The sequence below is a fragment of the Hippocampus guttulatus genome, chromosome 2, assembly GCF_054856545.1.
Source record: "Hippocampus guttulatus isolate MCC_2025c chromosome 2, RoL_Hgut_1.0, whole genome shotgun sequence".
Lineage (NCBI taxonomy): Eukaryota > Metazoa > Chordata > Actinopteri > Syngnathiformes > Syngnathidae > Hippocampus > Hippocampus guttulatus.
In genome coordinates, this window is record NC_141262.1 from 33,759,318 (window position 1) to 33,787,060 (window position 27,743).

Sequence of the window (27,743 nt, forward strand, 5' to 3'; positions counted from 1 at the left end):
TGTACTCTTTGGCATTTGACTCAGATTTGTTCTTGGTTTTGCTGTTCGGTGCTTTCTACCGTCTTTGTTACTGATTTGTTGCTTTACTGTTGTATATGTTAGTTGTTCCATGTACGGCACTTTGTATGCAGCGATGGCTGTTTGAAAGTGCTCTCTAAATACAGTTGAGTTGAGTACGATTGGCTGGCAACTAGTTTAGGGTGTATCACACGGACATAGCTGGGATAGGCTCCAGCACCCCCGGCAACCCGAGTGAGGATCAAGAGGTTCGGAGAATGAATGAATGGCCTAGTTTGTTTTATCTCCAGTATAATTCCAGTAACAGAGATCTTAATTTCGCCCAGTTTAAAGCTGATTTAATACAGAGTATTGTATATGAAAAGGCACATGTCGATATACGGAGCTCCGTATCGATATTTTGAATTCATGTGAATTAAATAAATATTGAACTGTAAGTATTACTCGTCCGAATAAAATCTGCAACGCATTTCACGCAGGTAAAATAATGTTCAGAGGCTTGTTATAATCTCGCGTGACTTTGTGTGGTTTGGATGTGTGCTCGACGCCCCATTGTAAGTACCGGAATCGACCAAGACGAGCATAGATGTGAGAATGTTTCTGGATCAATACAATTTCAAAAAATGATCTCGAATCGCAACATCCCCGACACGATGAAGTAGTGGGAGTAAGGTAAGCCCCCCAAAAACCTGACGAGACGTGCTCAACCTTCAATGATGTTTTAAATAAGGTAATTGTTGATCTGGAAGGACAAAAAGGAGGCTGGCGGCAGTAAAATGTCTTAGTTCGATAGAGCTATTGCAACACATTGGCCGAAGATTTGAAACGCAACCTGTTTTGAATATGATTCCGAAAATTTGTTCGTGTTCGCCCTCCAAGTCGTGACAAATCTTCGACGGGAATTGTAATCGTGGTTAGTTAAACACAACTTCATACATGACCCTTTAATTATGCTGTGCTAATGGTCTACTCTTGATATAGCCTGCACATATATATCAGCAAGACGAGTGTCATTGAAAAGCGCTTCCAAAAAAGATGCAAACTGTGTATAAATTGTGACATTTTAAAGGCACCAGAAAGCGGTTAAAACGACCGTTTCGAACTCAAAACAATACTGTAGATTGGCCCGTGACAAAACTAGGAAAGTCTCTGTGAAGCAGTGTGCGGCTGTGTAGTGACGAGTAAGAGCAAAGACATGCATTTTGACACGGTAGTGCATTTTCACTCCAATCCCAACCCACTCGCAGAGAAAACCAATCCCATCCGTGAAAACGAGTTCCTACTCCCATTCACCATGACTCCCACCACCGTACTGCTCCCGTTTTTAGAGGTCAAATGCCTTAAACTCCTCCACTTGGGGCAAGATCTCAACCCGGGCCCGGAGAAGGCACGCCACCCTTTTCCAACTGAGGACCATTGTTTCATATTTGGAGATGCTGGTTTTCATCCCAACCCTTTCACACTCGGCTGCGAACTGCTCCAGTGAGAGCTTGAAGGAGCCAACAGCACCTCATCATCTGCAAAAAACAGTGATGCAATACTGAGGCCCCCTCAATGCCTCTGTTGCGCCTAGAAATTCTGTCCATAAAGGTTATGAACAGAATCGGAGGCAAAGGGCAGCCATGGCGCAGTCCAGCCCTCACTGGAAACGATTCTGACTTACTGACGGCAATGCGAATCAAACTCTACATTGGTGGATAAGGAACCGTACAGCCTGTGTCAAGGGGGTTTGGTATCTCAAAGCACCCTCCACAGAACTCCCCGAGGGACAGGGTCGGGCGCCTTCTCCAAGTCCACAAAGCACATATAGACTGGTTGGGCGAGCTCCCACGTACCCTCGAAGACCCTGCTAAGAGTGTAGAGCTATTTGGGTAAACCCAGGGGTCTTAATAAGGTTTTTAAAAAGCTGAATATGAGCATACAGACAGTTTTTTTTTCAACTTACGGGTTGAGTGAACGCTGGCGCGTCTGGCTGCCACTGCTCTCCCACAACTTTTTGTGTTTTTACGGTCGACTGTTTACTGTCTTCGCACGAAATTACTGTCTTCATACGATAATCATTCCACTCCAGCCCCCAATCCACTCTTGCTTCGCAAAACAAATTAGGAGGGGAAAGAGCTCTCACATACCTGATGAGCACCACATCAAATATTTGTAACATTAAGCAACGGCGACACAAGTATAAAATGAGATGAGGGAGAGCTGGAGTCTGAGTGCTGGTAGAGTTACGGTGGGTGGCTTGCAAGTCTCCTTCACAGTCAACGGTCAAAACTTTGACAAATGTTGACTCTGACCTAGCTCTGTGGGTTTGTTTTGTCTACTCACTGTGGTTTACTGCCAAATGAAGAATAAGAAAGATGCTGCTAGGTTAATTGAAGACTCTTTTTCCAGAGGGTGTGAACGTGAGTGAATTGTTGCCTGCCTATATGTGCTCAGTGATTGATTGGAGACCAGTCCAGAGTGGACCCCACTTCTCAACCAGAGTAGGATAAGCAGCACAGAATGGATGCATGGCGTACTAACTTCTTTACCAAGTTCAAAATGTAATTCTCCCATATACAGAACAAGATCCTTGCTTCATCACGCAAAGCAGATCACCTCCTATTATGGTGTGAATTCCGGGAACATGAAGCTCCCAAAACGCTGGGTAGCACCCAGGTGAGGTGCATTTCACTCAAATAAATTAAATTACCGGTACTTTTCAAATAGAAATCGATAAAGCAACAAATAAATGTGAACATGAATAACAGAAAAATGATCAATCATTGTTTTATTTCCGCCAGGCTACTTCATACACAAATATCAGCCAGTTTTAACAAGGTGAAATTATCGAGTAGTGGATTTTGCTGCTTAATACCTATCCCATGAAAACAATAGTAATCAGAATGCCATGTTTAGACTAGACGGTGCGCATGGAACATACTTTGTATTATCGCAAAGAAAATGCTTGACTTGACTTCCCCTCTAAAGTGAGCTCCATTTTGATTCTCAATGCTCTCAGTTAGGAATTCAGTTTGGCTATATCGAGCTGTTTAAGGACTTTCTGTGGACTGTAACACTTTGATTTAGGTGTGAGCAATTCCATTGGTAGGATTGTTGAACACCCATGGCTCATTTCGTATTTCCCTTCCGTGCCAGTCTTTTCAACCTGTTGCCGACCAGTAGTTGGAATGTGGTCAGGTAGCTACACTAGAAAGGCATTGTGGTGTGTCTGGTTGAATTATGATTCTGTCAGTAAGACACGCCGGATGCGAGCGGTGTTAATTAAAGTAACGTATTACGTACTCAGGAAGAGAGCAGAGGCAATGTCAGGAACGTTCCTCAACCACTTCTGACTTTTTGAATTTCGGGTTATTATCTGTTGTATTTGTCTTGAATTACGGTCTCATTGCATTGCTCGTGACAGTTGTTGTGTTCTTTAGGTGATGTTTTTATAGCACTTTTTTTACATTAATGTATGTTAAAATCAAGGTTGGCAAGGAAATTGAGGTAATGCAAAGTAAAATTCTGTTTTGTGTGTGCTTGTTTGTCTAGACGTGCCTTTCTATTGGTGGGAGTTTTCTGTGTGCTGTGTCTGGTGATACTTTCATCTCGGTCTGGGAAAGACACACTGAAACCTCTGGATTGGCATGTCAGCCCTGAGTATAAAAAGGTGAGTTTTCATTGTTGTTCCAACTCAACGTTCAAGCAGATTTACTTTTATGTAGGATACATGGGAATAACTGATGGAAAGACAATCTCAATGTGCCAATCTATTCACCACAAATCTGCATTCTATGATATCAGACACATTTTTCTCAATTAAAACAGGCAGTGTATGATAACCGCGATTAATGTTATGACTTTTGGCTTGTCCATCAGGAGGCACAGGGACAAGTAGCTTGCGTGATTTGTTAGGCAATTTTTTTTTATGTCAGATGCCCAACCATTTTCATGCTGTCTTGGGACGCAGGTCTCAACAGGCTTCTCCATTCAGTCAGGGAGTGTGTTGTGCCCCCTTAAAAAACTTTTATGGACTCCAGCTATCTGCAGTCTACTGTACAAAGAATTTCCCCAGTAGAAAATTGAAAACTGTTTCACATAAAATAGTGACATTGTGGTACTACATGAGGTACCACAATATAACGGGTAATAACTGTAGTACTTTCCTGTTAACCAGGGCCTTGGTATCAGCTTTGATGATAAAAGAGCTTTGTGGTATTTTACAGAGTGACAGGAAGAGCAGAAAATACATGAATCAGTGAGTTTTTCAGCTAGCTCAGGATAGTTTGACAGAAACCCCCCCCCCCAAATGGATGAAATCCTGAACAGCGAACTGCGGACAGGTACGTGTTCACTGCAAGGTCTTTCTTTGAGACCTCTGGAGCTCCATTTAATGACATTGCCTTGAGAGGTAATGCTCCTATGTGCGAGTGACAAGCAGATTGATACCTTGTGGTGACTGACAAGGGAGAGACGTTCACCCTTAGCCTCTACCTTCCCCACAAGATTTTACACAATTAGAGTAAACCCATTAGGAACAGCTCTCAGCACGATGTAGTACAGTTCAAGATTACTGCAGCTACAACCACAATTATAAACAACTGGTTCGTAAGACCTTGTCTCTTTAGATTGTGCAAGTCTTCCTCATGTAGTGGCATGTCGTCGTAATTATCTTGTCTTTGCGATTGTGATTAAATTAAAGTTTCCTGCGTTGTAGCTAGTGCACCAGCATGTTCAAAAAGTCCTGGAGCGTGAATGTCATCGTGGAAGCACCAGGCAGGGGCTTTTTGCTCGACTCCCCGCTTCCAGTCACATGACCCAACCCTTCCTGTGGAAGAACACGCCACTTTCAAGCAACCTCTTCAAGTATCCACCCCCCTTTGGGTTCAGAGGTCTTCGGGGAAAAATACCCTCTCTGCTTCAGCAGGTGATCTGTGTTTTTCGATTCCAATACAATACTCGTTTATTTTACATATCCTCCACTTGAGGATCAGCACTTTCATGATTGCGTATGAATCATTCCAAACAGTTTGTCGTGTTTATTGCACTGTTGGAGAATGACTTTGTTTAAAAATATATATTATTTTTTTGTGCAGCTAAGTGTTGTGTATACATTTTTTAAAATGCTAATTTATTTTCAAAGCTACCAGAGTCCAACGAAGCACCCTTGTTTAAAACGGGTCCTGATACATGTCGGCGCTGTGTGGTCATTGGAAATGGAGGTATTTTGAAAGGCCTGGAGCTGGGTCCTTTCATTGATCGTTTCGACACCATTATAAGGTTGGTACACTTCCCCCAAAAATTATTCTATAGGATTGTTTGGATATTGTTTCCATACGATATTGGGTTGGCTGTAAGAAATTAAGGTTTACAAATAATAATCTATTTGAACTTTGAATTCAACATTGACACGTATGACCACGCACTTCCGAAACCAGACGTATGACAAATATACAATTTTAAATGTGGATAAAATACATGTTGTTAATAATTTTTCATAATTTATTTCTCAATGCATGTATTATATAAAAGATCGAGCCTTCAACAAAAATGGGTTTGAACAATTAAAAAAACTAACCAAAAACTGATTTTTTAGGGGGTGTGGGGGAGTTTCCGGTGCAAAGGGCGCCCATACAAAAAAGAAGCTGCTGAACAGCAAATCGGCATTAAGTTCAAGGACTCATTTTGAATCGCGAAAATATGTCTTGAATTGTCACAGAGTGAAATGCCTCGGAAGAAAATAATAATAATACCAAGAAATTTCCCACGAAAAATGGGGTCAACCCCCAAAAAAGAGTTATTTTTTTTTAAATTGGAGAAAAAAAATATTGAAAACAAAGTAGGTCAATGTAAGTGAATTTGCGGGTGCCAAGCAGCAAGTATTCAGGTATCTGTAATAAAGGAAACATCTTAGTAACCCCATCACTCCCCCCCCCCCCCCCCCCCAAAGTTAAATAATAATATCTAATCAATGGATGGGTCACTTCAGCAGGTTGTTATCGAGACACAGAGAGATGGAAAGAGTCACAGGAATGTATAGAAGGTTCATTGCTATTTTTACCATTCAGCTTCTTTTTATAAAACAACAAGCTATGTAAAATGTACTGAAAAATTCAACAGTTGGTCATGCACACTCAAAACTTTAGCGGTCAAATTAACTTCACCTTTAAAGGTTAATGCGCGTTTTAGACATACTTCAATTTAATTTATCACAGTTGCCAGTCAAGGCTATTTTAAAGACACCTTTGAGTATCTGTGTGACTGAATTGATGTGTTGCAAATGTAAGACCCTGCCTCCTCCTTGTGTCCTGCAATCGCCAGGTTGAACAGCGGTCCTCTGGGAGAGTTCAGTGTTGATGTTGGGAATCGAACCAGCCTCAGGATAAGTTATCCAGAAGGCACCCCCACTCACTGGCTTGACACAGACCCGGAGACCGTGTTTGTAGCTGTGGTCTATAAAAGTGTAGATGTCAGCTGGATCTCTGCAATGATTAACAAGCTCACCGTGGTGAGGACTGGTGTTTGTACTTCTTTGAGTTATATTATTCTTTTTTTTTGTTTTGTTTCAATTCTTTATTTCTTTATGTCAGGGAGAGTGCATTTTAATAGTAGATGTGCCAGAGTTAGCAAGAAGAAGTAGTTTGTTTGTCTTTTTTCGACCATGTTAAACAAATCCTTTAGTTGCATTGGCTTTGCAGGTGCATGTGTTCTACTTGTGTGCATCTATTTGTCACTGTAGCAGCATCTGTGATTAAGAAACAACATATGTGTGTTTTCTGCTGCAGTCATTGTGGGACTGGCTATTCTTCTGGCAGAATGTTCCAGAGGAAATCCCCCTTGAACGGAACAGGTTCAGACTCTTAAATCCACTCGTCATCAAAGAAACGGCTTTAGATTTATTGAAATTTTCCCCACCTACGACACGCTTGTGGGGCTGGGACCAGGTAAAGACACTTTTCAGAACAGCGATATATTTCTCGTCAGATGATTTTTTTTTTTAAATAGCATGATTAAGACAATATTAAGTGTATAGTATAGATTAACGAGCCATGAGAGCAGGGGTGTCCAAATGTTTTCCTCCAAAGGCCAGAAAAATAAAAAGCTACACGTCACCTTGAATTTTGTTAACTTAAACTTATTAAACACTGTAATTTTTGTTTCTGAATCTGAATGATTTTATTCTTTGTAGTGTTAAGAGAAATTATGTTACTATTTTAGCTGTACATTTATTTGTGTTTTTGCATTTCTCGAGAAGTTTATTATTATTATTATTATTATTAGTAGTAGTAGTCCCCATTATTCACATCCCACCAGTTATTCGACAGAGATGACAAACAGCTCGCCATTACATATAAACTCTTTTTCCTCTTAATGTAAAAATAGTGTTGCATACATTTCAGATTTATTTTCCTTTTTATGTTACTTGGATATCTGATAATAAGCATTTAACACTGCATCCGCAAAGGTGCGTCAAAGTGTCCATGATTGCAATTGTGCATGATTGCATTGCATACAGCACATTTGACAATAAAGTTGTACCCAATCCAATCCAATATCCAATCATCAAAGCCATTTTTCAATTTCACAATACATGAAGGCAGTAAGTTGGCACCTGATGACATTTTGTAGGAATCGAAATAATTTCTTGCAAGTGGTGCCATCTGAAGGAGCGGAGCACTCCGACATATTTGATACGTTGATCAATTCCCAAAGATCTGTAACACCGATTGAATCCTTGGAATGATGTTTCTTCTTTCTTCTCATCTTGTTCCGTAGAACGTACCCACCCTGGGCATCTCTGCACTGGATTTAGCTAGTTTGCTGTGTGACGAGGTGAGCCTCGCGGGCTTTGGCTACAACCTGTCCCAGGAAAGGATTCCAATGCATTACTATGATCAGCTGCCTATGAGTTTCATGCTTTGGCAGAAAATGCACAATGTGAATGAAGAGACCAAAGTCCTTAAAAGTCTCATCAAAGAGGGAACCATCACTGACCTGACGGGGGGTGTTCACTGTTCCTTCTGCCCCTGATTACCTCCAAACTACAGTCCCCCGCAAAAGCGTTGGAACGGCAAGGTCAAGTCCTTTGTTTTGTTCTATACTGAAGATGTTATAATTCACAGATCAAAAGACGAACGAATATGAGAGATAAGTTCAGGATTCCGCTTTTGTTTCATGGTATTTACATCAAGAGCTGTGATCAAATGCTCACACTTCCACCTCAATTGCGTGTTCCCACTGAGGGTGCGCGTGTGTAAGGCTTCCTAACTCTCTAAAGTGCTCTGTTACCTCGCCCTTTTTGCGCCTTTGGTCCACACTCCGGCTGAGCCCGCATCCCAGCGCCCTCAGCCGAAGCATTTAATCCATAATTTATTGTGGATTTGACCAAAATAACGGTAGAATTCCTGTGCATGTGGCCTAAAAAGCGTGATTTGAAGTCTAAGTATCGACATATTAAATAGTTTATCATTTGTACGTGTGTAATTTCAATCAAAGCTTTAAAGTCGCCTGTGTATTTTGCCCTGTTTCGGTTGCCATACTGAGCGACCTTCCGTAGATTGTGCAGGAGGCCGCAAATACTGCATCGCAAATCAAGGCTTGGAGCCATTGCTGCCATCGAATGGGACCCCAAGCCCAAGTTTTTACTTTTACTACTACTCTACTGCAGTTTTAATTGCATTTTAAGCAGCAAAATTGCCAAAACAACAACTGGTGTGGCCATGTTTGATGACGCATATCCAACACAGTCGGGCAGATCGGTGACGTAACTCACACTTTCCCAATTCTGCAATTTTTACACACTTTGTAACCTTTGCTCCCAAACACTTTGTGCACTATTAGGTGTACACTTCATTGAGGACCGTGGGGCCTTGTGTGGGTATCTGGACAGGGCCTTGATATGTTAAAATAGAGCACTTTTTGTTTGAAGGCACTCACTTTTCAAATGAGTGAAAGTATTGGAATGGACATGATTAAAGTAACTTAAAAGTGAATATTATTTAATATTTGCAGGAAAAAAAAAAGGCTCCTAACATGAACGAAACAGAAAAATAAAGTAGATACAAGTGTTTGTGAAAAGGAAATCAGTGCCTACCTTAGTAGAGACCTGACGTGGAGGTATGGGGTGCAATTTTATAGCGTTTTAACGACCATAGCTCACGTGTACCATTTCAAAATGCTTCTCATTCTTTGCCAGTATCCTCGGTGAATTGTACACGAAACAAAATCTGAATGAGAATAATAACAATAAAATATATAGGCAACACCTCTGATTGCAAGCAGAAATTGCAGACTGCTGATTGCGAACAACTTCCGGCGATGCAGGTCATGGGCCACCGTAGATTAAAGGTGACCTGCTTTTTTTAATTTAATTTTATTTTTTAAATACTTTTGTGAAGGTGAGACTGATAGTGCACACTGCACCCTGAGCATCCTAACACCAAAACATAAAATAAAAATAACACGCACACAGACACACAAAACTTTTTTTTCCCTTCCTCCTTCCCCGCTTCACCCTACATCCCCGCAATCGATTTGGGACCAGTCCACAAGCTACCGGTCAAACGCCATCGACGGGTTGGGCGCCCCTGCTCTATAAGGTCAAGATCTGGTGATTGATTTGAACAGTCTTAAGACCTTCCTTCTTCTTTGTTGTGTTGGCGATGTGTTTTGGGTCATAATCTTGCATGATGAATTCATTCTGCTCCTCCTAACACGACTTACATAATCAATAAAGACTAATGAGCCCGTTTCAGACGCAGCCATGCAAACCCAACCATGACATAACCTTCACCATGCTTCCCAGAAGAGCTTGTGTGTTTTGGGTCAGAAGCAGATCCTTTCTTTCTCCATACATTGGCCTTTCCATCAAAACCTTGGTAGCCATTAATCTTGGTCTCGTCGGTCTATAAAAGTTTCTTCGAAAACGTTGGCGGCTTTTCTCGTCGCTTCTTTGCAAAATCCAATATGGCCTTCCAATTCTTCTTGCTGATGAGTGGTTTGCATCATGTGGTATGCCCTGTGGATTTCCTCTCTCCAAGTCAAGTCGCCTTCGACCTGTAGATTGTGAAACCTTCACCCCTGCCCGGTGGAGGTTGGCAGTGATGTCACTCACTGATTGTGGTCTTTGGGTGTTCCTTCACAGCTCTCACAATGTGTCTGTCATCAACTGCCACTGATGCCCTTGGCCAGCCTGCACGATGTCAGTTGCTCAGTACACCAGTGGTTTTTCTTTTTAAGGACATTCCAAATTGGCTATGTCCAATGTCTGTGCGATACCTCTGATTGATTTTCCCACTTCTCGTCTCAGTTTCAAAACGTGTTGCTTTTCTCCCATGGACAGCTCTCTTGTCTTTGTGTTTGCTTAGCAGCAAATGCAGTTTTCACTGGTGAAATCCAAAGGCAAAAATAAGCACTATCTATTGTATAAATAGTCAATTTAAAAAAAAAAAGACAACCAACTCCTGAGCAACTAGAATCGACCATCTGTCACATGTTCCATTACTTTTGCTCATTTGATAAGCGGGTGGCTTGAAAACAATGGTGCTCTGTCCGGAGTTGGTTCACGCATCTAGATGTAAGCACCATAAATTAAAAATGGCATTCTGAACTTTTGCCTCATATCCATCTTTTGATCTGAAACCCAAATGTCTTCAGGATAGAACCAAAAAAAAGGAACTGACCTTGCCGCTCACATAATTTTGGAGTGGACTGTATATACGCAGCACTCTCAAGAATTCTTTTAAATAACACTGGTGTTGCATGGACAACATTCCGAAACAGAAACACTAAATTGCTTTGTTGAGATGTTTCAACAAAGCGTGAGGCAAGCAAGTATGTGAGAAACATTGTTCCTGTAATGTGTTTTCTGAAAGTGCTTGTTGAAATGAACAAAATGACTCTTTGCTTTTCCTTAGTTTACAGCAATTTTAACCATGACCAATTTTAAAGCGACCAACATATTTTTCCTTTGTGTAAAAGTATTGTATGTGCATGAACACATTCCTTCAGCAGATATCCTCCTCGCTGCCTATATTTCAACAGCAGTTATACAAACTCGACTATATTTTAATGTTCAAACTAATTTTAGTTTGTAATTCAGTATTTGTCTATGAACTGGTATTTGTAATAAATCCTAATAGTCACTGTTTAAGTAAAATGGAGCCAGATTTTTTTTATTTTTTTTAACGTCACTATGTAAAATGCTTTGACAAAGTAAATTATTATATTGACACTGGACAAATCTGCAACGCAGAGTTTAATGTTTAGCTACTGCAAAGGCGAATTTGTTGATAAATGGAAATCTAATTTAAAAGTATTCCCTCAGTCCATGTTAAGTACAGAATATTCCGAGCAAACGGCCAACTAGGACATCACTACAACTATGGTGTCACTGTGTTTTACTTTAGATTTTTTATTTTATTTTTTATTTTTTGTGACTCCATTTGCTATGATGTCAAATGACACATTTACCTTTCAAGAAGTGTTTGCAATAGGCGGGTGTGTGAAAGCCAGCTTACCAATTAAATTAATATTAATTTATTGCTGTCTTTATTTTGTACTCTTATTGGGCTCTGTGACTTTAAACTTCAGGGAGACGGATGATTTTTAAATGTTTTCCTTCATAAAATCCAAGCTACCACAAAGCCTATTACGTTGTAGCTTTGCTCTGTTAAGACCTGAAAATGTCCTTGGTCTCATGAGCACATAGCTGAGCATGAAAAGAGACTAACGCACTTGCATGCACTGATTACAATGTGTTAATATGTCTCAGAATTATTTTGTCACACACTTTGTACACTGTTGGTTCTTTTTATCCCCAATAAATGCATCTTGACATGGGAAGGAACTTCCAAATGTTGTGATTGCTTTGTGGCGTTATATAAAATAAACATTTTTGTCCCACAAGTGAAACTATGTTAGAATTATATAATGATGTTTAAGTGTTTTTTTTCCCACACAAGCTGTGTATGCCTCTAAGGCAGTGTTTCCCAACCAGGTGTGCGTAGGTGCCATGGGGAAACATTTAATAATTTATTTAGCAGATCAGTAACCTGTGGCACAGCCATGCCAATATCTTAACACCCACGTGTCAACTCAAGTGTCTCATTGAAGCTTAGATGACTGATGAAGAGAAAGATAAACCACTATAGTGTGTCTGAATATTATTTTGGTTCAGTGTTTTGTTTCCTATATTTACATTTTAAATACCTGTTTAAAGGGGACTTATTCACAGGGACTTCATTTTCTTGTGGTAAATGTTGCAAGAGTATTTATCACAAAGGCTGGTTCATTTTCATTCATTTTTTAAAATGTGTTTAGATTTTTAAGGCAATTGTGTTTGAGTTAAAAAAAGAAAATGCAGAAGAATCAAATGTTCAAATCACTGAAACAAAATACAATGATCTTCACTTAATACTCAATTGTGTTACGTTGTACTTTTTGAGGGTGGCCCGGTAGTCCAGTGGTTAGCACGTCGGCTTCACAGTGCAGAGGTACCGGGTTCGATTCCAGCTCCGGCCTCCCTGTGTGGAGTTTGCATGTTCTCCCCGGGCCTGCGTGGGTTTTCTCCGGGTGCTCCGGTTTCCTCCCACATTCCAAAAACATGCATGGCAGGCTGATTGGAAGCTCTAAATTGTCCCTAGGTGTGAGTGTGGGCGTGGATGGTTGTTCGTCTCTGTGTGCCCTGCGATTGGCTGGCAACTGATTCAGGGTGTCCCCCGCCTACTGCCCGGAGACGGCTGGGATGGGCTCCAGCACCCCCCGCGACCCTAGTGAGGATCAAGCGGTTCGGAAAATGGATGGATGGATGGATGGATATACTTTTTGAGATTCACCAACATGTGTGAGTTAGGAGGTACTCATGGTTTCACAAAAACGTGAGCCAAAAAAGTTGGGAACCACTGCCTTAACAAAGAGGGGCAAAGGTTAGAGCTGTACACAGAACTGGAGCAACTCTGGTCCTTTACCAAACCATTTTTTGATCATGAAAAAGCTTTTGATTTTCGCTAAATGGTCATTTTAGAGGGATGAAAGAATGATCTGTGTCCACATCATATTGCTATGCGGAACAGTACAATATACTTCAATAAAATCGCTGAACACCAAAAAATGAACTTGTTGGGGCAGTTAACAGCAGTCTGAAATACCGGTAATCCATTTTCCAAACCGCTTTATCCTCACAAGGGTTGCGGGGGGTGCTGGAGCCTGTCTTCGGGCAGTCGGCGGGGTACACCCTGAACTGGTTGCCAGTCAATCGCAAGGCACACAGAGACGAACAACCATCCGCGCTCACACTCACACATAGGGTACAATTTAGAGCGTTAAATCATACATGTTGTTGGAATGCGGGAGTAAACCGGAGGACCCCGAGAAAACCCACGCAGGCCCGGGGAGAACATGCAAAGTCGACACAGGGAGGCCGGAGCTGGAACTGAACCCGGTACCTCTGCACTGTGAGGTCGACGCGCTGACCACCGGGCCGCCCAGAGTCTGGAATAATGTTTTATTAAAAATAGCTGTGTATTGAAAATTGGAAAGTAAAAAGGGCCTATTCACAAAATAATGATAATAATAATAATAACGAAAATCACAGTGTCTTGCTGGTCCGGAAAGGACCATGCAGGAGTTATCCGGAATTTCCCAGTTGCCACCCTGCCGCTTGATAACAGGGTCCCCATGAAACAATCACTGATTAGCAGTGGACCATTGACCTCTTCCACTGAAAGCAAAATTGTTCTTGCTGTAACATGGGGTAAGTTGATTACACATCCACTCTTTCCCGGACTTGGCCCGTGAGAGCACTGACCATCATGCTCCTTGTGTCTTTGACAAGATTGTTGTGCTCACACTTTTCAGTTCTGAAACGTTAAACCAGTTCAGCTAAACTATGAGCTGGTTGACAAAAAAATTCGCCCTTCGCCCGTGTGGGTTTTCTTCTGGAACTCCTGTTTCCTCCCACATTCCAAAAACATGCACTGTAGGTTAACTGGACACTCTATATAAGGGGTGTCACTCATTTTTGTCACACGCACATTAGAGTTCTTGTTATGGCTGTGAACCCAAATAAATGTATGATCGCCTCAAATTGTATATACAGTACACAACAAATGGATGAATGACCAGAGGCCACTAATAGTTGTTTGTTCAAATATTATTACAAGTATTTAAAAAAAAAAAAAGGGGGGGGGGATTGGTCACAAAAAATGCTTGCAATTTCTCAACATTTTTAAAAGTAAAGACAATTTCCAATTTTGGTATTTTAACATGAAATATGAAGCCAATGCACATAATAAGCTTTTTCGGGCCACATAAAATGATGTGGCGAACCTTGAGTTTGACACGTGTGTTCTGTAATGTCCCTAAGTGTGATTGTGAGTGTGAATGGTTGTTTGTCTATGTGTGCCCTCCAATTGGCTGCCACCCAGATCAGGGTGTACTCTACCTATTGCCCAAAGACAGCTGGACGACCCTCTTGAGGATGAAGCGGTTCAGATGGATGGATCGATGGGATGGACGGCTATATTGAATGACTTCCCACTTCAAGATCACTATAACAAGTCTGACTCAAGTATCAAACCACTGTTTGATGTTTCAGTATCATAAGAAGAATGGGCCACCAACTTTTTAGCCCTGGAACGAATTGTTTCTTGTATTTTTTTTATTTTTTATCTATAGATGGAAAGCTTGCCAAGTGTGCTCAGGAGGTGCAATCTGGAGAGAATATACAACCTTTTATCAGCATTCTCAAAATGACTCAAGGCTGTATTAGCTGCCAAATTAAGCAACACAACTGTCAAGCGCCAAACATTGCGGTCTGACTTGTGTCCCAGTTTTAAATTTCAGGAAGCTGGAACTGACTGAGTCAAACGTGTCTAATTGAACAGTGATACATTTAAAACAAGGTAAAGACTAGACTAAATTGGCCAGAGGTATGGTTTTGTGTGAATGGTTGGTTTGGATTACCGACCACTTGAGGGTGTTACACTTCTCACTCAAAGTCGGGACAGGCATTCAGCTTACCGGTGATCTTCATGAGGAGACGAAAGATAATGGATGGAAGAATTCAGATCGAAAGAGCAAACAAACGCTGACCTCCATCAAGGGAGAAAGCATGTCCTCTGTTAGGTGGTACTTTCTTCTTCGATCCCCCATACTGCATAAATGCAAATTTCCCCAGTGTGGGACAAAGAAAGGTTATCTTATCTTACTCCTGGGCAAGCTGGCTGCGGCCGACGAGGTTCTTTTATTTGGCCCACGAGCATTCATGTATATTATCAAGAGACTTGTAATATTAATTCTCATTATTATTTTTTATTCATTGGTCTCATTTGATAATTTAATTCATTTTGACCAATTCACGTATATTACTAACATGTTTTTATTCAATTAAATCTTTGGGATTTAAAATGTATTATATATTCCTTATATTACTTATACATCCATTAACTATCCGGAATGCTTGCTTCTCTTCACGAGGGTTGCAGACATGGAGGAGTCTATCGCAGCTGTCTTCGGGCGCCCTGAATTGTTCGACAGCCAATCGGAGGGTGCATACAGACGAACACCAACCAGTTGAACTCACAATCATATCGAGGTTTCAATATAGTGTCCAATTAACCTCCCATGTATGTTTTTGGAATGTTGGCGGAAAACGGAGTACCCGGAGCAAAGCCACGCAGGGATGGGGAGAGCATGCAAACTTCACACAGGAAGGCCAGAGCCCAGATTTGAACCACTGTGAGGTGGATGCGCTCACTGGTGGATCACTGTGCTGCTTATTTTAATTACAAATAACATAATTTAAAATGAGCAGAAATAAACATGTTATTCGTAGCATTACGTGAGCTTTTTTGTGTCTTTCCTAAAGCTGCTTAATTGAAATCCAATCAGTAATTTCATTCATTTGCCCTTTTAAACTTATTTGTTTACTGTTACGCAATGCATTTTATAAAATTTAACCGGAAAATGCAGTTTACCGTTGAAGATTTGACCGGAAGTTGTACTTTTTGACACGCCCACCACTTTTAGAGTAAGCGTGGTCAGCGAGAAAGGAAGAGGAAGCCGGGCGGAGGACTGCTGCAAACAGGTGGGTAGTCCCTTTAACTTGTATTTTTTTTTTCCACCACCGAAACAAAAACAGTATGTTGTCAACTAGTCGCGATTGTACCTCAGGCATTTTATTGTGAAACTACAATTTTAAAAAATTGTTTCACACTTTTTTTTTGTCAAATACAAACCGATGGATTGTAACACACGTGTAGTAAGGGCAGCACATAGTTGTGATGCTACACACGCACTGTCATTTTAACAGCCCTTTTGAGAATTTGTAAAATTAGAGACACTTTTTTTCCTCGTGTACTCAATTTTTCTGCTGTTAACATGACTTTGTAAAGCAGCGTTATAACTTGTTCCAGACCTTTTCATTGCGTTTTAGCTGCTTAGTTTCTAGTATGCTTTAGTTTTGAGCGTTCCCTCACAGAAACAGTGCAGTCAGTGAAGCTTGCCTTATATCGGTGTGCTGTTTTAATTGCAGGTGTAATTGAGTCGTCAAGAGTAAACGCTTTGGTTTTCAGAGGTCTACAATGAGGTGCAATGTATTTGTTTAGCTTGTTAGTACAGTATATGGTATGCTACACGTTACAAGTACTTTGTCACCAGACAAAATTACGGCGGACACGTGGGCAAGTAAATACTGTACACTCATCGAAGTAACTCAATTGCTGTGGCGGAAGGTGACCTGTCTGATTGGTTGACACGCATGGAATGATCATTGATATTCAGCTTAAGGTCCATATTTTAGTGATTTTTCCCCCAGAGTAACATGATTCACAGTTCACTAGGAGAGCAACCGTGTCTAACAGGATTTTTTTCCCCCACCAATGGTACTGCCTTTGTCTGTTGGCAAGCAATTAAATCACTACTAGGCTCAGCTAGTAGTCATATGTTAAGCACTAGTAGCCTCCTGGATTCTCCTAGTATAACCAAAATCACCATTTGTAGTTTTGCGGCACTAGTAATATTTAATTGTGTTATGATGCAAAAGTTCTCATACTAGTGACGATAAAGAGTGCACTAGTAAATGGACCTTCACGGACCTTATCCTGACTAGTAAATGGACCTTACTTAGTCAGGATATCAATGATATCCAAGAAATGCTGAAACGGAAATTCCATGATTTGATTGTGGACGTATTTTCTTCTCAGCTCTGTTTTTTTTCTTTTTTTGTTGTTGTAAAAATTGGTGCTCGAAGTGCTGCAAAAATGCTCAAATATAGTGACAAAACTGCTAAGTTGTCAATACTGGTAACTCTTTGGTGTTTTCGTGCACTTAAGGGTAATACACAAGTGTGACTAATTTTGGTCAGGCTTAGGACACATGTTGACGTTCCGGCCACATTTTCCATAATCCAGAGTGCTACATAATGTCTAGGAATGGGTGAATACTGGTACCAGGTATCAGTATCAATGAGATACTGCCCTTATTAAACGTATCAGATACTCCTGAACGCTACTGATATAGGCATGATTTAAGGCAAAAAGAAAGAAAATCTGACATTAAGTAATTCCTTCTTGCCAGAGGTTGGTGCTATACTTTTGCAGTTTGAAATGTTGACAAATCATCGTGTGTGTCAGGATGAAAGAAATGCCTTTATTCATAAAGACAGATAATTATCCATCCATCCATTTTCTGATCCACTCATCAACACAAGGGTCGCGGGGCATGCAGCTGCAGCTGTCTTCTGGCAGTAGGCGGGGGAACCCCTGAACTGGTTGCCAGCCAATTGCAGACAGATAATTATGTTTCAATTTTCAAAAGTACTAGTGGTATCAGTACTTGGTATTGTATCAGTATCGGTCGAAAAAAAAAGTGGTATTGAACATCCCTAATCAAGTCCAATACACTAATATGTACTTACCCTTTTTGAAAAGCTGGTCTTCCAAGTGACAATTTGTGCATGCTATTTTTTTCACATGTCATTGAATAACATTGCTGCAAAACTGAGATGCCACCATGATGAAATTCTTAATATATGTATTTACTAACGTGCCTTTATTGAACTGTATCTTGTTGGGATGTAACTGGTGTGTGTCAGTGTTGCCCGGCTTCTAAATTAACCGCTCTGTCAACCCGGTTTGTTTTACAAATAATCAGTTCCTCGCCAGAACACAGCGTTGTGTCTCTGCGGGCAGAGTGAAATGGTGTAATAATGTCACAGCTTTCAGCCTGCATTAAGGAGGCACTTGGCTTAAAAACAATACAGCAATCATGGCGGGAGAGAAAAAGCCGGTAAGTCCATAAATCATTATGCAGCGATTGTGAAACAGTACTTTGCAGAGTTGGACTTTGATTTCGAATACTTAAGTGTTGTGTGAGCAACCAATTTGCCTAAGTCATCAATTAACATGGTTTCATGGACCTTACCTTGCATTTCTGTATAGCAGTAGGTAAGTAGGTATCGTATGACTTGGCAAAAATGAATACACGCACACAAACACACGCAGTAACTAACACATGGTTACTAGTTTTGATTGAAAAGCAGAATGCTTTTCACAAGAGTTTGGGTGGCGCTTTAATGCTGTTACATGTTCAATGAAATGTACCTCAAAAAGGTCTGTACTGGGTTAGTTACGTCACTCAGGGTAATGCTTCACCTTAGCATCAGTGTTTACTTCATTCAGTTTAATCATCTCAGCTGACTACAGAGGTCAGAGGCCACTGGACTAAAGTTGAGTGGACAGAGCAACTTGTTTCGAGTTGTGCAAAGCACTTATCTTAGAAAGTTCTGCTTTTCTTATCTGAAAAAAAAAAACATTTGTAAAGCGACAACAAATGTGTAGGTCCACAATACAACACCTGTAGATTAAATCAGGAGCACAGAAATGCACTTGTGAAACTTTATAATTGCAGTGGTGTCCAATGATAAGTTCATTACTTTTTTGGGTCACACGTGGGAGTCAGCCAAACTAGATTTGTAATGTATCCTGTAGAATTAATGTTACAAATGGATCTACTGAAAATAAAGTTCCACACTAACCTGCAGTGGCTGTCTTTGAATATAAAATTCAAGACCAGTCATTTTTATTTTCATTGTTGTTTTTTTTCTTCTTTGAGACAATTTCCTGAGATTGTCACCGGTTTCCTGATTGATCGAAGCTATTTTGATTATCCATGTCCGTGGTTGTTCTGTTACTTCTGAATCTGGTTTGAAGGCAATTTTTTCTCATTCTCAAGCTTTACATGAAGGCTTTACATTACTGTATTGTGCTGTGATAAGAGGTCATCAGGTGTGCCGCAAGAATTGATCACAAACTGGCATTGAAAGTAAAATCAGCAAGGACTTTATAATAGTATTATGCACAGGAACATTGACTAATTTCCTCCTCATTCCAGGTACATTCCTGGCCTAAAGCACTTCATACACTCCTCTACCTCACTCAGGGTGTCCTAAGACCACTCCGGGCTTCAGAGTCCAAATTCTTCCTGCACTCGTCAACCACACCACCTCCACCAAGTGAAAACCCTAAACACCACCATCTGATACGTCATTATCAGAAATCATGCCAAGCCAAGAGTTCTTGCAGAAGCTGAGGTTGCCAGATCTGGATTCTGTCAGTCAGTACTTCAGGGGTCTGTCCACATCTACATTAATCAGCATGGGGGCAATCACAGCTGCAACAACCCTCTACATGGCAACGCGACCAAAGGCATTGCCACCCATCTGTGATCTCAAGATGCAGTCAATCGAAATTCCGGTGAGTTTGGGGTCACTCTGTTTGGATGCGAATAAACTCTTGCATTTTTTTAAAATTCTGTTTAAAGCCAAGGCTTGTTGCTTCATTTGAAAATGTTCCTGCCCTCTGACGTTTGTAAGCTGAACCTCATCACTGTGGTCTCGTTTCATGTGGAATATTCTTCCACCTGGTACAGTGATCAGCTCCTATACTATAACCCATCACTGTTGTTTGTGTATGAATGAAATGTTGAAGCGAATGCATAAACAGATCCAATTTGGGAATTACCGGATGATGAATGTTGTTTGCTTTTTTTTGCACAGGGTGGAGAGTTTGTGCACCAATCAACTCTGCTAAACGGTGACGATCTGTTGACACATTTTTATGATGATGCCAAAACAATGTATGAATTCTTCCTCAGGGGCGCTCAAGTATCCAGTAAGTGATGTGATGTATACAACTGACACAACCACACATCACTCTTGCTATAAAGTAGCACATAACAAGTTCATACACATTTTTAAGCTGTTTTCCAATTTCTTTTTATTTTAACACGCGATGAGGACAAAATCGACACGCGTTCTTATTGCTCTTACGGTGTGTAGTATACTGCATGTAAGATGACGAATACAATACCTCCACCAATAATCGTGGGTCTCCTTTCTTAACCCATGTGTCCAGAATGTCGGAAAACACAAAGGAGAAAAAGTAGTTGAAGAGGAAGAGGAAGCAAGGCTAACTGTTATCTATGGGAACTCTAGTGCGGTCACAAGCACTTCTTCTTGCACCCTTTTTTTTTGTAGTGAATGACTTTGGAGAGATGTCATACACTCAACACAACCAAATTCTCCGCCATCTCTGAAGTTTGACAACAGCGCAAATGTCAAATGTGGGCTTCCCCTTTTAAGCTACTGCCCTCATGACCCAACCCCAGAGAAGAGGAAGTTGGCTGACATAAAACAGCAGAGCACACACGTGATTCAAAGCAGTTGCATTCAAAAGTAAAATAGTTTGTTGAAATCATCCATGGTAACAATTGTGATGAGTTGACTCTTCCTGTCAAGTATTTTAGGCATGTACATGGTTTTCCCAAACTTGGTCGTATTAGGAGACTAGTTTAATAAAATACCAATGTATGCATGTTGCCTTTCAAAATTTACTCAGGTTTTCACAATTGAGACATTGTGTCAACGCCATTTTATTCGGATGCCGTATTTGTTATGTGACCCGTTAACAATTTTGACACCAAATGTTGCCGTCTTTAGATAGTTTGTATGTAGCGATTGGTATTATTCTCCTCCATTCTGAAGTTTTAGGAGATCTAGATCAGGTGCTTCGAAACCTGAGTCTTGAAACAGCAGAATAGAGAGAAATGACGGATGATTGGATTACGTTGTAAACTTCACTTTTTGGTTCAAAATTGCATCTCTTATTTTGTGGTCTCATCTTGTTTTTTCCTTGAGATAATGGTCCTTTCCTGGGCTCCAGAAAACCCAAAGGTCCCTATGAATGGATGTCCTACCAAGAGGTAAGACATGCCTTGACAGCAGTAAAGCCGAAAGGCAGTGACAGCACTCTTGAGGCAGATGCTGTCACGTTCATGACTACTCAAAATGCACCGTAGAATAGCACTGCACAATGGAGTCACAATGAGCAAAAAGAAACACGTAATGTGCGTATTTTAGGTCATGGAGCGAGCGGAAAATCTTGGCTCCGCTTTTCTTCATAAAGGACACTCCAACACCACTGACCCCAACATTGGGATCTTCTCTCAAAACAGACCTGAGGTAAAAATGATTGCACTTGGCGACAACTCAAATGTCACGCAAATTAAAAATTGTTAATCGTCATATTGGTGTCGCCCCTTTTTTGTGTGGGGAATGTAGTGGACTCTCACGGAGTTGGCATGCTACACCTATTCCCTGGTTTCTGTCCCGCTTTATGACACCCTTGGTACGGAAGCCATCAACTACATTATAGACAAAGGTAATAGAAATTAATCAGAGAAACTGCAGGAAGGTTTAAGAGTTTTTTTTTTTTTTTTTTGGTATATGCGGTAGATTGTGCCTGTGATTTGATTGTGTTTGTTTTCCTTGTTGATGTTTCCTGTAGCCTCCATCTCAACCATAGCATGCGACGTGGCAGATAAAGTCAACCTGGTCCTTGACTGTGTCAAGGACAGGAAACGCACTGTGAAAACCATTGTTGTCATCGAGACTCCCAGCGATGAGCTGGTGGACAGAGGCAAGCAAGCTGGAATCGACATCCTCAGCCTGCGCGAGATGGAGGTTAGCAAAGTGCTTCTCTTCACTCTTAGCTTGCTTGGACCTTTCTCATGTTTCGTTTTTGGAAATACCATACATGTGTTGCTGACATTTCTTTCCACTTGGCACTTTATGTTTGTAGTTTATGCTTTGCATCCAACAACTCATTTTCCTTTTGTTGATGTTGTTTTTGTTGTCTTCATTTTTTACGACTACATACCTATTTCTGTTGGCTTGTATTTTGATTAGATTGACAGATTTTTTTTCTCGTTGGGCAGGCAATTGGAAAGGCTAACTATCACCAACCTGTGGTAAGCGGCTATGAGCAATCACAAGGATATATGACTGTGGATTTTTTTTTAAACTAACTAATCCAATGTCTTCAGCCTCCCAGACCTGAAGATATGGGCGTCATCTGTTTTACGAGTGGAACAACAGGTGATGCTCATACTCCACACACACACACACACACATATCCGTATTCAATAGATATGCTATTATATGCATGTGCGCTTTCAGGAAACCCAAAGGGAGCGATGCTGTCACATCGGAATATTGTGTCCAACTGCTCAGCGTTCCTTAAAATAACACAGGTGAGGCACCAACGTCACATTTGACATGAATGACTAGCAGCCACTTATTCATCAATCTCATTGCATGAAAGATAGGGATGCAGTAATATATAGCTTTCTGTAGCATTTTCACCCAATTTAGCACACATCAAAAAGTAATAGAGGGAGTTGGGGAAGAGTAGAAATTTATATCAGTTGGAGTTGAGAATAATTACTGACAGATGACTACAATGGGACATAGGCATTATTAATGAGCAACAAGTTCCTGGCATGTGCCCGAGTTAGAGAATATTTCACTTACTTGGTCTGGCGTGTTATCCTTGAAGTAGCCAGAACACAGTTACCGTACCTGTGACTCAGGAAATGAACCGGTACTTGTTATCATTTTTTGGTCTGTAGCAGATCCCAAACTGCCCGCATTCCTATTGCCAAACCGATTTAGCTACTGTTTATCAGATTTTCATTTTTGCTTTTGGTCCTCAAGTTGAAGAGGGTTAACTGCTTTGGGGGTTCAACACTGCTTTGAATTTATCAAATTGCTTGTGCGTGTGTGTCTGTGTCATTGGAAATGCCTGTGTATGCCCTTTTTTTCGTATTAGTCCACCTCTCCATTGGGGCCCAGGGATGTCCATATTTCATTCCTTCCCTTAGCTCACATGTTTGAGAGAGTTGTACAGGTATGTTTTGTCATTTTCTATTACACACAACTAGAAGAGACTACTGTACTGACCTCTGATTTTTATTCAAATAGTAAAACATCGCAAACGTACCCAATTTCAAGAGTCTGCATGAAAGCACAAATTGTTTCTTGTCATTTTTAAAGACAGATGTAATTATTGTGTTAAGCACTGTATCTTTCCATTTTATTTGTCATCCACATTGTTCTTCTGGATCCTTAATTTGGATGTATAGGGAGTGATGATGGTTCAGGGAGCCAAGATAGGATATTTCCAGGGAGATATTCGTCTTCTGATGGATGATCTCTGTACCCTTAAACCTACTGTGTTTCCTGCAGTACCTCGACTTCTAAACCGAATGTATGATAAGGTGAGTGAACTTATTCCTAAGTTTTATTTATTAATAAACTTTTGTTTATTTAATATAACCTCAAATGAAATGGACTTTTTCAGATCTTTGGGCAGGCCAATACTTCTGTAAAACGGTGGCTGCTGAATTTTGCATATAGTCGGAAGGAGGCAGAGATGATGAAGGGCATTGTGAGGAGAGACAGCATCTGGGACACATTGATCTTCAGAAAGGTTCAGGTGAGTTGAGCTTCTTTTGTTTTACGCTTTAATCCCAGCTGACAGCAGAGGGCAGTGTGATGGTCAAAATGGCTACGCCTTGAGATAGCTGAAATCAAACACACTTATCTTCTTGAGTCTTTATATTAATCAGAATACCGTTAAGACTAGTGGGGGCGCATAGAACATATTATTGCAAAAATCTTTTTTTTTTTTTACTTGACTTCCACTTATTGGGATATTGATTATTAATAGCATAGTGCCTTGTGCTTTATCCAGGCTAGCCTTGGGGGTCGCGTACGTCTGATGATAACAGGGGCTGCTCCCATCTCGCCGACTGTCCTCACTTTCCTCCGAGCTGCGTTAGGATGTCAGGTAACAACTCCGTCTCGCATAAAATTCTCTCGCGTGGACCAAGTGCAACAAGTTCTGGCATCTAGTCTGTTCCAACCACAATGACAATCCCTGTTTAACATGATCTTCTATTGTTACTGTATTAAGAGCAACACAAAATCACTCTTATGGCGGTAGCAATAATCACACTTTTGTTCAATCTCAGTTCTACGAAGGTTATGGACAGACAGAGTGTACCGCTGGTTGCACCATGACCATGCCTGGTGACTGGACTGGAGGTGTAACACTCGTTCTGAGTTCACAATAAACTATTGTTGTACATCAGCAGAAAAGTGAGAATTGCTTTTGCATTTTCTAGGTCACGTTGGTGCTCCTCTGCCTTGTAACTCCATCAAGCTGGTGGATGTGGCAGAAATGAACTACCTGGCTGTAAACGGCGAAGGAGAGGTGAGAGACCCGTCAAAACTTACCAAACCTGCATTCCCAATTCTAACTTAGTTTGTGTGTGTTTTAGGTGTGCGTGAAAGGTCCCAACGTGTTCCAGGGTTACCTTAAGGATCCGGAGAAGACTGCGGAGACTATCGATGCTGATGGATGGGTTCACACTGGAGACATTGGGAAATGGCTTCCTGTAGGGATTGGAATCTACTCTCCTTTCAGTACTTCTGATGGTCTGGACCAGTAATGGAAATATTTGTTTGCAGAACGGCACACTGAAGATTGTGGATAGGAAGAAGCACATCTTCAAACTGGCTCAGGGGGAATACATAGCTCCTGAGAGGATAGAGAATGTCTATGTGAGAAGTGACTCAGTGGCACAGGTTTTTGTGCATGGGGACAGTCTACAAGTAAGTGAAGTTTGGTCAAATGATCACTACACAATGTAATAATTCACATGCCAATGTTCCACCAATTCTGTTTCATGTAGTCATTCCAAAATCTTTGCACCATCTCATCTTGTAAAAGTTCTTGTTCTACTCCATAGGCTTTTCTAGTAGCAGTGGTGGTTCCAGACCATGACTTTCTGTGTGGCTGGACCAAGAGGACCATGGGAGTGGAGGGCAGCTACGATGCACTTTGCAGTAGAGCGGTAATAACGACATTTTGTTTATAGTATCAGTGGCAGTTGATGGAGTATTCTCTCATGAGGAGTGAGTGATCCGTCTCTCTCTCTCTCGCTGAAAGTACCGTAATATGGTGACGACCATGTGCCCTCCATTTACCAACCGCTACAGTAGGGGTGGTCAATTCCGCTCCTCGAAGGCCGGTAACCTGAATCTTTTAAATGTCTCTCTCCTCCAACATACCTGATTCAAATGATCGACCTTGAGGACTGGATTTGCCCACCCCTTCGCTACAGCGTATTACTATTCAGTCAAAAAATGATTCTTACCACAGCAGCAGCTTGATTGTACTACTGTATTGATTGAGACTTCTTTTCTGTCTATGCAGGATGTCAAGGCAGCCATCTTGGAGGACATGGTGCGACTTGGCAAGGAAGCAGGCCTCAAGTCATTTGAGCAGGTATAAAACTACTCAATTCATTATTGTAATGATCCGGAATTAGCCAAATAGGGGTCAATACCACATACATAGATAAGGACAAGATTATGGTCCAATAAAGGTTTATTAACCAACGCAAGACTAACAAAGTACAAATAATGACGCTGGTCAACACACCGGGACAAAACGAGATAAACAAAAAGCACTTGCAAAAGGCAAGGAAAATGCAAATGGAAATTGCTCAAAAGGACAAGAGAATCACAAGAGAAACCCTGCGATTGGCTGGCAACTGATTCAGGGTGTCCCCGCCTACTGCCCGAAGACGGCTGGGATAGGCTCCAGCACCCCCCGCGACCCTAGTGAGGATCAAGCGGTTCGGAAAATGGATGGACAAGAGAATCAAATTACAACAAATACCCACTGAAAACAACATACCAAACTAAATGACTACTGACGAGAAAACTGAGGGCAATAAACCAGGAACGAGAAAAACGGAGCAAAACTGCACATGAACAATGTCTTGAGCAAGGCGAATTTTCCGAGAGTCAGTTGTCAGCTTGGAAGTCCTTAATTAATCTGTTCATCATGATGGGTAACGGTCCGCAGCTGGACAGACCAGAACACCTCTACCACCTGTTGGAGACGAACAGAAACTGAATCATGACAATTATGGACCCTCATGACAGTTGATGTTTGCATTTAACCGGTATGCTTTGTCGTTGTTTTGTTGACGTGATTGAGTTTCGCAACCACATTTTTATGTTTGTGTTTTTCAGGTGAAGGCCATATATCTCCATACTGAGCTGTTCTCTGTCAACAATGGTCTGCTCACGCCAACATTGAAAGCCAAGAGGAACGAATTGAGACAATACTTCAGATCACAGATCGATGAGCTATATGCTGGCATCAAGATGTAGAAGATCAGGAAGAAGTATGACTGGAAAGATGGCCGAGAACAAAGCAGGAACAGGAACACGCACACCAAATATTGGAATATGCCATTTCACTCCAAATTCTTACTTTTTTTTTTTTTTAACTTCAGACCTCATGGGCTTTGATGTAGCTTTTAACGAAAGACATTAATTATTCCCACAAATACTTTTGCCCCGATGTCTTAAATGTATGTCTGTGATATGATTTGTCAAAACACTCAAGAATCAAGAATTATACTGTAAAACACTACAAATCGATTTTTAGCATTCGGCGAAGAAGTCTTCTGTTTGAGTTTCTCTGAGAGCAATCCCTTACAGTTTTTGTTACCATGGCTATTAGGAACAGAGCTTCTTGACCTCGGGTCTAAAAAAGCGAGTACAAACTACAAAGTGCATGCGAGACGCCAGCAAACTACTGTAGAGGGGTTAGTGTAGTTGAGGGATGTGCATATGTGGACACGCTGCCAAACTGTAATATCTCCCTTCAGTTTAACCAAACATTTGAGTACTGATAAGTGCCACTTATCAGAAGCTAATGCGAATCTGTGCAGCCAACAAAAGTCAGTGTTATTCTTCTTACCTTTTGCCTTTGACATTGAGTTTTACTCAGTGTAGTCCATCTGTTGCTTGTAAAAAAATGAGAAACACGGAATGGGCTGTGCTCTGGAAATTCGCCACACTGTTGCATATTTTTGAACAATTATTCACTTGCACTACTAAAATTCCATTTGTAGTAAATTATTGTTTTGTTTTTTTAGGACATATTATGACTAAGCTTGATTTAGGAAACAACTAACAGAAAAAAACAAATTATTTTTAACCTCGTGAACCTCGGGAAGGGAACAATTACAGGACAAAGGGAAAATATCTTCTTTTTTTTTTTTAACAAATTGTAACTAATGTGATATAAATGTGTCAAGATTGCTTTGTAATTGAATTTTATAATATTGCATTTCTTTTTAATCGAAATGAGTCATATGCTTGATATAATTATTTTGACTATATTTATATGTATTGAAAATGTAAGTTTTTAATTAAAACAAATTAATCGAGTTGTTTGCGTGTGTTTGTCTTTCTAACTTTGCGGCTTCTGCCGTTCTATCATTGTTCCGAGTAGGACCCATTTTTGAACGGACATTTC

General features: G+C 40.8%; 2 protein-coding genes across 3 annotated transcripts; both read left to right on the forward strand.

The window, feature by feature from the left end:
- Positions 1 to 456: 456 nt before the first annotated feature.
- st3gal5 (ST3 beta-galactoside alpha-2,3-sialyltransferase 5) lies at positions 457 to 11,848 on the forward strand. Of its 2 annotated transcripts, XM_086105819.1 has the most exons (9): positions 457 to 690; positions 2,410 to 2,501; positions 2,581 to 2,676; positions 3,553 to 3,670; positions 4,718 to 4,927; positions 5,144 to 5,280; positions 6,322 to 6,508; positions 6,786 to 6,944; positions 7,777 to 11,848. In XM_086105819.1, the coding sequence occupies exons 3-9, from the start codon at positions 2,645 to 2,647 to the stop codon at positions 8,029 to 8,031; spliced, it is 1,098 nt and encodes a 365-aa protein (XP_085961945.1). In that variant the 5' UTR covers positions 457 to 690; positions 2,410 to 2,501; positions 2,581 to 2,644; the 3' UTR covers positions 8,032 to 11,848. The 2 variants fall into 2 exon arrangements, with proteins under 2 accessions (XP_085961945.1, XP_085961944.1); XM_086105818.1 differs by lacking the exon at positions 2,410 to 2,501 and having other exon boundaries at positions 458 to 690.
- Positions 11,849 to 16,004: 4,156 nt separating this feature from the next.
- On the forward strand, positions 16,005 to 27,654 carry LOC147209808 (long-chain-fatty-acid--CoA ligase 1-like). Its single transcript, XM_086105820.1, has 21 exons — positions 16,005 to 16,087; positions 19,393 to 19,754; positions 20,057 to 20,171; positions 21,197 to 21,261; positions 21,419 to 21,520; positions 21,620 to 21,719; positions 21,846 to 22,021; positions 22,276 to 22,308; positions 22,384 to 22,435; positions 22,517 to 22,590; positions 23,169 to 23,246; positions 23,482 to 23,616; positions 23,700 to 23,834; positions 24,093 to 24,188; positions 24,373 to 24,445; positions 24,526 to 24,614; positions 24,682 to 24,798; positions 24,872 to 25,015; positions 25,153 to 25,257; positions 25,620 to 25,691; positions 26,447 to 27,654. Exons 2-21 carry the CDS (start codon positions 19,560 to 19,562, stop codon positions 26,585 to 26,587), a joined length of 2,097 nt encoding a protein of 698 aa, XP_085961946.1. The 5' UTR covers positions 16,005 to 16,087; positions 19,393 to 19,559; the 3' UTR covers positions 26,588 to 27,654.
- The last annotated feature ends 89 nt before the right edge of the window (positions 27,655 to 27,743 follow it).

Bases quoted from the DNA above. Each gene is read 5' to 3' on its own strand.
- st3gal5 (XM_086105819.1), top strand. From the start codon at position 2,645: ATGAAGCTCCCAAAACGCTGGGTAGCACCCAG. The intron at 3,671-4,717 runs GTGAGTTTTCAT...CCTGCGTTGTAG, and splicing joins TCAGCCCTGAGTATAAAAAG to CTAGTGCACCAGCATGTTCA. The intron at 6,509-6,785 runs GTGAGGACTGGT...TTTCTGCTGCAG, and splicing joins TGATTAACAAGCTCACCGTG to TCATTGTGGGACTGGCTATT.
- LOC147209808 (XM_086105820.1), top strand. From the start codon at position 19,560: ATGCCAAGCCAAGAGTTCTTGCAGAAGCTGAGGTTGCCAGATCTGGAT. The intron at 22,309-22,383 runs GTAAGCGGCTAT...CAATGTCTTCAG, and splicing joins CTAACTATCACCAACCTGTG to CCTCCCAGACCTGAAGATAT. The intron at 23,835-24,092 runs GTGAGTTGAGCT...TGCTTTATCCAG, and splicing joins TGATCTTCAGAAAGGTTCAG to GCTAGCCTTGGGGGTCGCGT.